Source organism: Alexandromys fortis, unplaced genomic scaffold (genome assembly GCF_014885135.2).
Source record: "Alexandromys fortis isolate MF-2015 unplaced genomic scaffold, M_Fortis_MF-2015_v1.1 scaffold_3, whole genome shotgun sequence".
Classification (NCBI taxonomy): domain Eukaryota; kingdom Metazoa; phylum Chordata; class Mammalia; order Rodentia; family Cricetidae; genus Alexandromys; species Alexandromys fortis.
This window is the reverse complement of record NW_026067909.1, coordinates 12,640,996-12,653,522: the sequence shown is the minus strand read 5'-3', so window position 1 is coordinate 12,653,522 and position 12,527 is coordinate 12,640,996. Positions and strand designations below refer to the sequence as shown.

Below are 12,527 nucleotides of genomic sequence, written 5' to 3'. Positions count from 1 at the left end.
TCTCCTTCCTCTTCCTTTCCTTCCTCCTCCTTTCCTTTCTCTTCCTCTCTCCTTCCTCTTCCTCTTTCTCTCCTTCCTCTTCCCTTTCTCCTCTCTTTCCTGCTCATCTTGGTTCAGGAACTTTCCATGCTCCTTCCTCCTGAAGGACCATCCTTCTGGGAACCTTGTTCTCCCCATTGGAGCAGCCAACATCACTACCATTTGCACATGGCCAAAGACTGGGATTTCTTATGCCCTGAGCCTTTCACAGCCATGGAGTGGGAACCAGGGCTCTTTACGGCACTGCTTCCGTGTTTCTTCTCTTCTGGACAGGGACGAAGATACTTCTTGAGAGGCATGCTCTAGCTGCCACCACCAGAGAGGCTTTCCCCACTTTTCTTTATTAGCACAAAGAAAAGAAAAACACCTACACTTGGTTTCACCAAAATTGTGAACTTTTTATTGTAGGATCTTATGAACAGACCGAAAAAGTGGTACACAAAAATGTGGGGGTGTTTACAGAACACACATCTAACATGAGATTCACACTCAGAACAAAAAAAAAAAAAATAAGCCGGGTCTAGTGGTGCACACCTGTAATCCCCAGCACTTGGGAAGTGGTAGCAGGAGGAGCAGAAGTTTAAGGTCATACTGAGCTGCATGGGGAAGGGGGTTCAAGACCAGCCTGAGCAATAGGAGAGCTTGTCTCAAAACAAAGAAACATAGGGAGGTAATTGTAGACTCAACAAACTCCTTGCTAAGCCAGGCGGTGGTGGCACAGGCCTTTAATCCCAGCACTCAGGAGGCAGAGGCAGGCGGATCTCTGTTCTACAAGAGCTAGTTCCAGGACAGGCTCCAAAACCACAGAGAAACCCTGTCTCAAAAAAAAAAAAAAAAAAAAAAAAAAAAAAAAAAAAAAAAANAAAAAAAAAAAAAAAAAAAAAAAAAAAAAAAAAAAAAAAAAAAAAAAAAAAAAAAAAAAAAAAAACTCTGTAAACAAACTCCTTGCTAGTGGCTCTCCAGGGAACCTCCAGGCTTTCGAAGTTGGATTGGTACTACCACTACCAAGGCACCTAGCTTCCAGGATTAGAATCCTGGATCTCTGCAGCTGCCATCGCTAGACTTCCAGTCCTCACTTTTGCTAACCTGATAAATTCCCCTTCTGTTTGTTCTGCTCCTCTAACTGGCCCTCCCCATCTGGTTGAATTTGTATTTTTCTGTGCTCGCATGAGTGCAGTGCCCTGAAGAAGCCAGCAGAGGGCCTCTGATCCCCTGGAGATGAAGCTACAGATAGCGGTGAGCAGCCTAGCATGGGTGCTGGCAAGCAGACCCAGGTCCTCTGGAGGAGCAATAAGAGCTTTTAACCCCTTAGCCACCTTTCCAGCTCTCATTTGTCTTTATATACAGTCTCAGGAGTCTACCTAGGCTACATAGTGAGACCCTGTCTCGAAAACAACAAAAAATATTGAACTGTACACTTTGAAGAGGTCAAGAATAAGTCAACTTAAAGAACTGTAAGGCAACTCCGCTTACATGAGATGCTGTGTATGCTGGGCCTCACTGAATCTGCACCTCAGCCACTCAGCGGGGGTGGCTGGTCACTGAGCATCAGGAATGCACCTGTCTCCATTAGAGTTGGTTACAGATGGGCACCACCTTCTCTGGCTTTTTATGTGGACGTCAGAATCTGAACTCAGGTCCACATGCTTGTGCAGCAGGCACTTTGCCCACTGAAGCCCTCAAACAAGAGCCCCTGCTTTATTTTTAACTTGTATATAGTAATTGTGATGGCTACGGGGAACATGCTGTGTTGTTCATGAAAGCTGAAGTCACAGCAGTTAACATCCCCACGACCTCCGACGTGTATCAGCTTTCTCTGATGACAAGATTCTGGGTCCTCTCTTCTACTGATTTTAATATGCACGTTACTGGGCCCATGAAATGGCTCAACAGTTAAGTGCACTTTGTTGCTCTTGCCAAGGACCTGGACCCACACAGCTGCTCAAAACCAAACATATCTCTAGTTCTATAGAGCAGCGTTTCTCAACCTGTGGGTCATGACTCATTTAGATCAAATGATCCTTTCACACGGGCCACCTCAGTGTAAGCATTGCAGTTCAGATGGAAAGGGATCCTGGCAGACGGGAGTCAGGGAATGCTGAGTGTTACAGCTCGGGTGGATGAGCATTCTGGCAGTCGGGAGCCAGGGACACAGGTCACAGTAAGTGTGGCAGTTTACAGTGCAACTCTAGGGAAAGGCTTCCCGGATGTAACAGCTCTGCTCACAGAAGAGAGCTCCCCTAGCGAAGTTGTTACAGTTTGGTTCAGTGTAACAACTACGCTCTGCTAGGGGACGGTTTCCCCTGTGAAAGTGTTACAGCCCTGCTCTGCTCTGCTCCTCCATCTCCAGCTTCCCCAGTGAAGTTCTAACAACTCTGCTAGGAGAAGGCTCCCCCAGCGAAAGCGGCTTCAGTTTGCCTCTGCTTGCAGGGCTTATATAGGGTTTCTTAGGGACAGCATTTTCCCAGGGAGAAGAGGAATTGGTTAGCTTTCCCTGCTCAGGGATTAGTTTAATTGGTCAGGGGCAGAGATGACTAATTTTAGGGCCAAAGTGTGTTTCTTTCATTGGCCTTTTTAGTGTTTTGGCTCTAGTTTTGGGGCCAGGGCATATTTCTTTCACTGGCTTTGATTCTAGGGCCAAAGTGTGTTTCTTTGGCACTGGTTTCAGAGTCAGGGTGTATTTCTTTAATTCTGGGTTCAGGGCTAAAATATTCCTTTCACTGACTCGGGTCTCTGAGCCAGAGTGTGTTCCTTTAACTGGCCCTTTTCCCTACACTCAAATCATCAGAAAACAGATATTTACATTACGATTCACAACGATAGCAAAAATTACAGTTATGAAATAACAACGAAATTAATTTATGGTTGGGGTCACCACAACATGAGGAACTGCCTTAAAGGGACGAGGCATTAGGAAGGTTGGGAACCATTGCTCTTGAGAACCCACACCCTCTTCTGAACCCAGTGGGCACTACACCCATGAGAGGCACTTAAACTACAAATGCTCATTCACACAACAAAAATAAATATTTAATGTTTTTGAAATGTCTTTGTGTGTGTGTGTGTGTGTTTCGTCTGCGTACCATATGTGTGCCTGCAAGAAGAGGGTGTTAAAGCCCCTGGGACTGAAGTTACAGATAGTTGTGAGCCATCATGCAGGTGCTAGGAGTTCAAAGAAAGAAAGAACAGCCAGTGCTCTTAACCCCTGAGCCATCTCTCCAGTCTGTAAATAAATCTTTTTTTTTTTTAAATCGTGCTTGAATGTGGCCACAGTAAGCATCCCTGCGGCCCTCAGCTACGCTCCCAGCCCCCCCCACACACACAGTAGGGCTGCACAGCTCCGCAGAGGTAAACCTGGAACCTCAAGAGCCCACCCAGACCATCGCCCTAACGATCTGTCCCTCTCGACCCCCGCCTCCCCCGGGAACCACGGTGTGCAAGCGCTGAAGCCACAGAGACGCAGGTGTCAAAACTACCGAGAGTGCCACGGCCAACCCGGGCGGAAATGGCTACGGCCACACGTGAAGCGCATGCGTGGGATCTGGAATTCTCGCGAGGCGCTGGGCGGGAAAGCCCGCGGTGATTTCCTGTGTGGAATCACTGAGAGTAGCCAGGCCCGTCGCTGCCATGGATCCCTTCCTGGTGCTTCTGCACTCCCTCTCCGGCAGCCTGTCGAGCAGCGATCTGATGGAGCTCAAGTTCCTGTGCCGTGAGCGCGTGGGCAAACGCAAGCTGGAGCGCATGCAGAGCGGCCTGGACCTGTTCTCGGTGCTGCTGGAGCAGAACGATCTGAACCGCGATCATACCGGGCTGCTGCGCGAGTTGCTGGCCTCGCTGCGCAGGCACGACCTACTGCAACGCCTGGACAACTACGAAGCGGGGCTGGCGGTCTCGACCTCGCCGGGGGAGGCAGGTGGGCTCGGGGGCGGGAGGAGGCGGGGAAATGGGCGGGGAAGCCTAGCCAGTACCCTAGCCTCACGGTGCCCTTTGTGTGCTCCTACTGGAGGGACTCTAGGGCACGCCCACTTCTCGGGTGGGCGAGCCGGAACTACGGGGATCCGGTGCTTGTCTTACTTACAGTGCCGGGGTTGAACCCGTAGTCTTGCTAGTGCTGAGGAGGCGCTCCCTCTCCTACCACTTGGCCAGCACCAAGATGAAATCGCCTCGGTCCTCTAATGCTTGGTTCTCCACTCCCCGGTCAATTGAAAACTCGGCTAAGAAATGGATGTGTCTAAGGCACCCTACGTCCATTGAGGGTAGAGCTGCTGAAGAGAGTAGGCAAAGGTCAAGGTGTGCCTGCCTGCTCATCGTCCCCATTTCCATAGTGGGAGTGTCTGTGGCCAAGCAGAGTGCTTCCTAGCCAAAGGAGCACTGTGCTGCGGCTGAGCTTCCCGGTCCAGAGTGCACAGTGCCTGATTATCCTCTGTTGCTTTCGTTTTGCTGTAGAGAGGAAGCACTATGGCTTCCCATAATGCACAGTGCTTGGCAGCCACAACTGAGCCACACCAATCTGGCCTTGGGGTGTGGATGCAAGTCGAGCATCTGTTAGACTCTTCCTCACTTGTGACTAATACCCGAGAAGCCATTTAAAGGGACAAAGGTGGCCTCCGTTGCTCTTGGTCTGCAGTGAGGCAGGAACTCAGGCTGCTGAGGGCATGGTGGAGCAAAGCTGATTACCTCATGGCCGCCAGGAAGGAGCTTGGGCCAGAATACACTCCCCCAACAGTACAGCCTCTGCCTCTGAGTAGGCAGTGCCTCTGAGGCTTTCCACCACCTTCCAGTAACACCATCAAGGTGGGAATCGGTGGACTGACCCACCGGTGAGCTCAGAGCTATTCTGCTCTGCTCTCCTTTTCTTGATTGGATCCACCCCTGAGGGACTAAGCCTTCCTTGTAGGAGCCTTTGGCACCGTGAAGGGCTCTATAGTCAGGAGCTCTGAAATCTAAAATGCAGCAAAATCAGACCCCCCCCCCAAGTACCAACACCACATGCCATGACACAGAACTATTTGAAACAGATTGTTTCCTCTGCCCGTGTACCAGTTACTTGTACTTTGTGTGTACAAGTTACACAAGAAAACAGGTTATGCATTCACATCACCAAGGCATTTAAGTGTTTAGTATTGTTGTAGGAATCCAGTAAGGGGTTCTCAGCCACTGCCCAGGGCTCCCTGGACCACTTAGTCATCTTCTTCCACGTTGCCCGTGCCTAGCAGGGGCTCCAGAGTGTGGCAAAGGTCATGGTGTAGAATGAGGTGACTATAGCTTTGGGGGACATTAGCCAGCCTGCTCTTGAGGGTTTGAAGGTGGCCCCAGTTTTTCTCCCTCTGACTCCTCAGCCTTTCCTCAGTTTCTGATCTTTTAAACTGCAGCTCACTGGGACTCATTCTGAGGGGGTGTGACTAGGCAGTTTAGGAAGCCAATGTAGGTCCCTTGTAGTAGCTCCTGGGCTGCTAAGTATCTCTGCCTCCACGGGACCTGCTGGCTTCAGTGACGCTGATTTTGAAGTGCTCAGTTCACATTTAGTGGCCCATGGGAAGACTTCCCCCAGCTCCTCTGTAAGTCTGCTGTTTTCCCTCTTAGATCTGCAGGTGGCATTTGACATCGTGTGTGACAATGTGGGGAGAGACTGGAAGAGACTGGCCCGCGTGCTAAAATTGTCTGAGGTCAAAATTGACGGGATTGAGGAGAGGTACCCCCGAAGCCTGAGTGAGCAGGTAAGGGAGACTCTGAGGGTCTGGAAGATTGTCGAGAGAGAGAAAGCCACAGTGTCTGAACTGGTGAACGCACTGCGGATGTGTCAGCTGAACCTGGTGGCTGACCTGGTGGAAGAAGCACTGCAGACCCGGGGATCAGTGACTGAGAGTGAGAATGTGTCCCGAGTGCTGTGGGACTCAACTGTGTCTTCCTCACAAGTACCGTGACAAGCCTGCCACTCCTTACAGGAGCCACGGTGGACTACACACACACCATGATGCATTACCAAGTGCCTTCTGTTTCCAGTGCCACAAAGACCTCGTTGATCCAGACCAGACCCTCTCACGAGCCCACTCACTGAACAGCTGAAGTAAAGCTGTTATGTATAGAACCTCTTTCTTCTCAGCTTTGGGGACTCATGGAACTTCCTTTGGTGTTCTCCACTGCTGCTCCTTCCCCTGAGAGAAGTCCCTCATCCTGCAAAGAGGAAGTTAGAGCTAAGGCCACATGTGCTGAAAGTTTGAGAGCCTTCCTGTCCTTTGGGACACCAGCTCAGTTCAGAGCACTTGACTGCCCCACTGTTGGCCGTTAGGATATCTGTCCCATTTCCTTAGAGGCCATCAGAGCAGCTCCTGACCTGCAAACAAGTGTACTTGCGGGAGCCTCGCACACCGTACCCTGTGCATCAGCTCCTGCGAGAACTGATTCTAAAGTTCACAGCCTACAGAAATTGCTGCCTCTGGGAAGGACTGTGATTTAAAGGGTAGCTACCCTGCTTCTAACATGGTCTTTAAACAAGTGCCCTGAGCCTAGATGTCATGGCTCACTCTGAAATTCTAGCACTTTAGAAAATTGCATTCCATGGCAACATGAATGAGGGCTACACATGAGGCCTTCTCACAAAAACAAGTGTCTTTACCTGGAAACACCTGTGTCCCCCAGAATTTCCACTGTGTTAAGGACCCTTCTGATCTTGGAAGTCCAGCAGGCTGTCTGCTGTCTTTACAGCCCTAGGTGCTAGTTGTGAATGGGGTGATGACAATTCCTGTCTGCTTTGCTTTACACCAGCAGGGGGCCCTGTCTGCCACACTAGGTCACCAAGCTTTCCAACCTCTGGCTGGGTACACCTTTGATCATAGCACTCAAGGAGGTAGTGGCAGGTGGATCTCTTGATCTGTGAGTTCGAGGACAGCTAGCCTACATAGCAAACTCAGACCAGCTACATGGAAAGACACTATCTGAAAAGTTCGTGTCTCGAGTTTTCTTAGACCCGAGGTTCACCTGACAGTGAAGAGCTGCACCCCACTATCCTGAGCCTAGTGTTTGCTTCATAAGTGAACAGCCTGGGGCCTGTGCTCAAACATTGATCAAACATTTCCTGAGGTTCTGTACCCTCATTTCCCCCTCTCTGCTCTACCCACCCCACCAGGCAGCTGACCCCTCAGCACACATGGGCTCTCCTCAGCCCCCTTCTCATTTATTGTTGATCCCTTCACTGCTGCGTTCCTGGGCTGCAGGCTCCCCAGCCTCGAGCCTACTGTGCTTTTCAGCCCAGCGCCTGTCCATCTGGCTGTTCTGCCTCGCTCAAACTATTGGCCATTGAGGCCTCTCCTGTCTTCTCTGGGAACTCATCCTGTTTTCTCTGACCCCGTGTCCCACCTGGCTACAGCCACAACCCTCTTATCTTGGCTCCCTAGAATATGCATAGGCCTGTGCAAGGTCTCTGGTGGGTATTTGCTGTGGTCCTCTCTAGCCCCTTCCCCCTACCACCATTTTGAGGGATTTTGCTTTGAGACAGGGTGCCATGTAACCCAGATATAACTTAGACCTGAAACTCACGGTGTAATTGAAGTGACTTAGAACTCCTTCCTGATCCTCCTGCCTCTGCTTCTCAAGTGCCCTGATCACCAGTGTATCTCACCAGTGTAGCCTCACTCAGGCCCAAGTCTTTAGGGCCCACACTCGGCAGCCTGGCCAGCCCTACTGAGACGCTTACTGATGCCGCCGTTTAAGTGCTCTGTGGCAAGCCATAGGTTGGTGGACGTGCATGTCGCTTCTTTTTTTAACGGCTCAGGAGTCCGAAATGGTGCCCCAGAGCTCAGTAAGGATGTGAGCAGGCCTCTGTCCTTCTAGATTTAAGAGAATATTCCATGGCTTTTGGAGCCCCTTCATTGTGCCATTTGCTGCATTCCACTTCCCTCTTCAAGTGACAGCTTAGATCATATCTCAATTGCCACTGCTACAGGGCTTGTGGGCCGCCAGAGGAATTTATCCCTTTGTAGAGTTTTTCCAGCCATGTTGGGGGATTAAGAGAGGGTCAGCACCCCACAAATCTCTGCGTCTCCCCAGCTTGTGTCCAGTTTTGCCCTGGACACCTCAGCACGATCCCATCCACCCCCGTTAATGACCAGAGAACTCCGCACTCACTGGTGACTGTCCACCTTTCCTGCCCTTCACTCCTCAGCTCCCAGCAGGACCTTGGCTTCTGCCCATCCCCCGCCAAGGGTTGGAACGACAGACCCGCCTGTTCCTAGAAGCCAGCCACCCTACATATTTTTAGCTTCCTATTTTTGAATTCCACAATCATTTCTGAGTCATCCAGCTGCCTGCCTTCTGGTCACAAGGTCCCTGTGTGGACTCTGTTTCAGACCAGCCAGTGGGACATGATGTGCTGGACCATGTGATGGGCCCTGGCCTTCCAGTAGCTGATGGAGGCAGCTCTGGTTTGCTAGGAGCTGTGGGCTAAGTGGAGGCTGGCCTGAGGGATATTTGCCAGCCATGGGACTCACTGTCACCAAGGCTTTCCTGAGCCAAAGCCAAGTGACAGAGCCTGAGGGTTGTTTTTGTTATTGTTGTTTTCTTGTTTGGTTGGTTTTTGTTTTTTTGTTTTTGGTGTGGCTAGAACAGGACAGCATGGTGGGCATGTGTGTGGAGGTTCCCAAAGCCTGAATGGACTGTGGAGATGATATATAGTCCCTGTCCATCAAAATAAGACAGGCATGCTGCTCATACGTAGTGTCTTAACATTGGAAGCTGAGGCAGGAGAATCACCGCATTTTAAGATCATCCTGGGCTAAACAGACCTCATATCAAGCAAAAAGTCAGGTGTGTTGTGGTATATACACCTGTAATCCCAGCACTTGGGAAGCTAGTGAGGGAGGATCAGGTACAGGCAGGGTCTCTCACTGAATCTAAGTCCAGCCTAAGCTGCATGAGACCCTACCTCAAAAAAAAAAAAAAAAAAAAAGCCAACCCTGCCACCAAAAAGAAAAACCCACACTGCATATTTGGATAGGCTCTGGGCTCAGTAGTGACTGCAGCAGGTCAACTCCAACACCTCAGGTCCCTGAACTGTGTGATAATTAACGGTTAGATGGGTCTGTTGTGTGTTTTCCCAGCTGGTCTGTGTGCATCTAATTACATTGCTAATTTGAATTCTGTATGTTTGCCAGGCTTCTCATTTACTGGTGGTCACAAGGTCTGGGAGATCTCAGTCTAGTTTTTTTATATGGCAGAGTTCCACTGTTAGTGAAAGCCTGGGACAGTGGCACTTTTTCCCATGGGTCTCCTGGCTAGAGGCAGTAGAACACAGCTAGTGCCCTCCAGTGAGGTCAACAGTCATCACTCATACACTACATTCCTCTCCCTTGCCTGCCCACAGTTAAAACCCAGCTCATAAACCGCATGGCAGCTGAAACTGCTACCAATTTGACTAAAGACCCCAGGCTAGTCTTGTTTCTACCATCCTTGTGTCCTTGGGAGACCAATTCAGGCCAATCCTAGCAGCTTCTAAATAAAGTCTTTGCTTCCTCTGAGTTTGCACAGACACTGAAAGTCCCATGTGTCCCCTGGCTTTCCTACCAGGCAGGAAAATACATGCAAAGATGCTGAGATTTCTTTTCACTGGAAGATTAACTAGGGCAGGGATAGTCATTCTTTGGGGCCAAGTGTGTCCACTGGTGCTATGTCCATTCATGGTTCCCTACAGCCCTGACCCAGGATCCAGAGGAGATCCTCCCCTCTTGCCATATTACCTCAGGCCCCTGGGGATAGAATTCCCCAAGCTAATCAATGGCTGCTTGCACAAACTTTTGCTGTAACAGACTCCCAGACCTTACCACAACTGAGGCCATGTTGGGAGTACCAGTTGAGCCATGAAACTCAGCCCATAGACTGCACCACCTGCCAAAATGAAAACAAAGACCTAATCCATTAAAGCCCATAGTTCTAGGAAAGTCTCTAAATGTATCAACCTTGCTTTATGGCTTCTGTAGTTCTGTTTCTGCCTAACTGTTCTTGTTAACTGAAGCATGTCAACCTGGGATGGAGTTTATGCTCCTGCCCCTAGAAGGCCTTTCTCCAGGCACGACTATATTAGACAGCTTGCCAGACCCAAACCTGGATACCTTCACTGACTGGCCTTCAATCCTTGGAACTTAGTGGGAAGTCAATAACTGGAAACTTGCCGGGCGATGGTGGCGCACGCCTTTAATCCCAGCACTAGGGAGGCAGAGGCAGGCGGATCTCTGTGAGTTCGAGACCAGCCTGGTCTACAAGAGCTAGTTCCAGGACAGGCTCCAAAGCCACAGAGAAACCCTGTCTCGAAAAACCAAAAAAATAAATAAATAACTGGAAACTTGTGATTGGTGTGGATTTAGTGCTTCCTTTGCATGCTACATACACAATTGCCACAACACTCTCTTGTGCTGCTTCCTGGTGTTGCAATATTAGGACCAATAAAAGGCTTTTCCTTTGAACCAAGAGCAGCAATTTTAACGGCAGGAGGCTGGTCACTGCAGATTCCTGGGAGCTGCCGCCAGTCCTTGAAGTATGCAGTCATCCAGAACTTAGGAGTTGGTTAGGAGTATAGCTGCTGCTGTTACTGACTGTAAACCTGTAACCTGAGACCTTGGGAGGGGTGTTCACCTTGCAGCCCACGTGCTAAAATTTATTATGTTTGTGGGCATTCCAGCCATGATGTGCAGATGGAGGTCAGGGGACAATTTAGTGGAATTGGTTTTCTTTTTCCATCTTTTTGTGGGTTCTGGGGATACAACTCAGGTTGCCAGGCTTGCATAGTGAGCGCCTTTCCCTGATGACCCATCTCACCTGCCCTGAGGATGGTTTTTTTTGTTTTTGTATTTTTGTTGTTTGTTTGTTTGCTTGCTTGTTTGGTAGCTTGATTATAATTCTGAAGTGAATTTTGGAGATAACATCTCCGGAAGTTGTTGGACCCCCACCCCAGGCCATCAGTCTCTGCCTCTGAGACCTGCAGTCACCCCTCTCTTGGAGGGGCTTGGAGCTGTAAGCCTGTCTCTGGTAGCGCTGCCCTAGCCCTCAGTCCTCCCAACATCAGAAGGACTGCCTTCTCCTGATGGCCCTATACCACAGCCTCCTCCTGATGGCCTTACACCACAGCCTCCTCCTGATGGCCCTATACCACAGCCTCCTCCTGATGGCCCTACACCACAGCCTCCTCCTGATGGCCCTACACCACAGCCTCCTCCTGATGGCCCTACACCACAGCCTCCTGCTGATGGCCCTATACCACAGCCTTCTGGCTGGCACATCTGGGGGAGATTGTGCTTCTGCTCTTCAAGTGCCTCTCTAGCTTCAGGCTGCGCTGAAGGAGCAGGAGGAGACTCAGAGCCAGTGAGAAACAACCATGATGGCGGGTGTGGGCAATGGTGGAAAGAGGGCTTGGGTGGTGTTCAGTCTTGGCACAGGATGGAGCACAGAGGGATGCTGGGCTGCTGGTACTGGGTTCTATAAGAAAGCAGACTGAGCAAGCCATGGAGAGAAAGCCAGTATGCAGCAACTCTCCATCAACTAACTCCTGCCTCCAGATTCCTGCCCTGTTTAAGTTCCTGTTCTGACTTCCTTCGGTGATAGACTATGATGTGGGAATATGAGCCAATAAACCCTTTCCTTCCCAACTTGCTTTTGGTCATGGTGTTTCATCATAGCAATAATAATCCTAACTGGGACAGACCCTATCACCCCCCTCCCCCAAAAATCTTTTTATAAGAAAGCAAAGAATAGCCAGGTGGTGGTGTTGGAATCCTTTAGTCCTAGCATTCAGGAGGCAGAGGCAGATGGATTTCTGTGAGTTTGAGGCCAGCCTGGTCTACAGAGTGAGTTCCAGGACAGCCAGGGCTACACAAAGAAACCCTGTCTCAAGGTGAGGAGAGGCAAAGAGTAAAGTGAATGAATACTGGTACTTAGCTCACTTTCACCATTTTATTAATTTTAAGAGATTTTATATATTTGTAGAGGCACTGAGGCACGATACATGTGTGGAGGTCAGAGGACAACTTACAGGAGTCGGTCGGGTCTCTCCTTCCACCTGTGGGTCCCAGGGGTTGAACTCAGATTTTCAAGTTTGACTGCAAGTGCCCTTACCTGCTAAGCCATCTCGCCCTCATCCCTGCCCTGGGAAAGTCTCACCTACAATTACAATGGGTCTCCCCACATAAATTAATGTAATCGAGATAATTACCCACAGTCTGCGTGAAGGTTCATCTCTCAGGTGATCTGGATTCTGTCCAGTTGACAGTTCACATTGCCTTTCAGAAGATTAGCAGACATTCTCCAGGAGACACACCGTTCAGTCCTAGGAAACTGTGGGAAAGGCCAGGGGGAGAGAAATTAGAGGAGTTAGCTGGCCTCAGGCAGGGGGTTGAGAGTAGGAGACCAGCCTAGGCTACATAGTCAGACTCTGTATCCAAACTACGACCCCCGCGCACACACCAAACAAAGAAAAGTTGTGTTGTGGCACACACTGGTGATCA

At 50.0% G+C, this 12,527-nt stretch overlaps 1 protein-coding gene across 1 annotated transcript; it reads left to right on the top strand.

Annotated features, from left to right (window-relative positions):
* The first annotated feature begins 3,467 nt into the window (after nucleotides 1-3,467).
* Fadd (Fas associated via death domain) lies at nucleotides 3,468-10,376 on the top strand. Its single transcript, XM_050137160.1, has 2 exons — nucleotides 3,468-3,952; nucleotides 5,623-10,376. Exons 1-2 carry the CDS (start codon nucleotides 3,667-3,669, stop codon nucleotides 5,961-5,963), a joined length of 627 nt encoding a protein of 208 aa, XP_049993117.1. The 5' UTR covers nucleotides 3,468-3,666; the 3' UTR covers nucleotides 5,964-10,376.
* Nucleotides 10,377-12,527: the final 2,151 nt, after the last annotated feature.

Bases quoted from the DNA above. Each gene is read 5' to 3' on its own strand.
- Fadd (XM_050137160.1), top strand. From the start codon at position 3,667: ATGGATCCCTTCCTGGTGCTTCTGCACTCCCTCTCCGGCAGCCTGTCG. The intron at 3,953-5,622 runs GTGGGCTCGGGG...TTTCCCTCTTAG, and splicing joins GACCTCGCCGGGGGAGGCAG to ATCTGCAGGTGGCATTTGAC.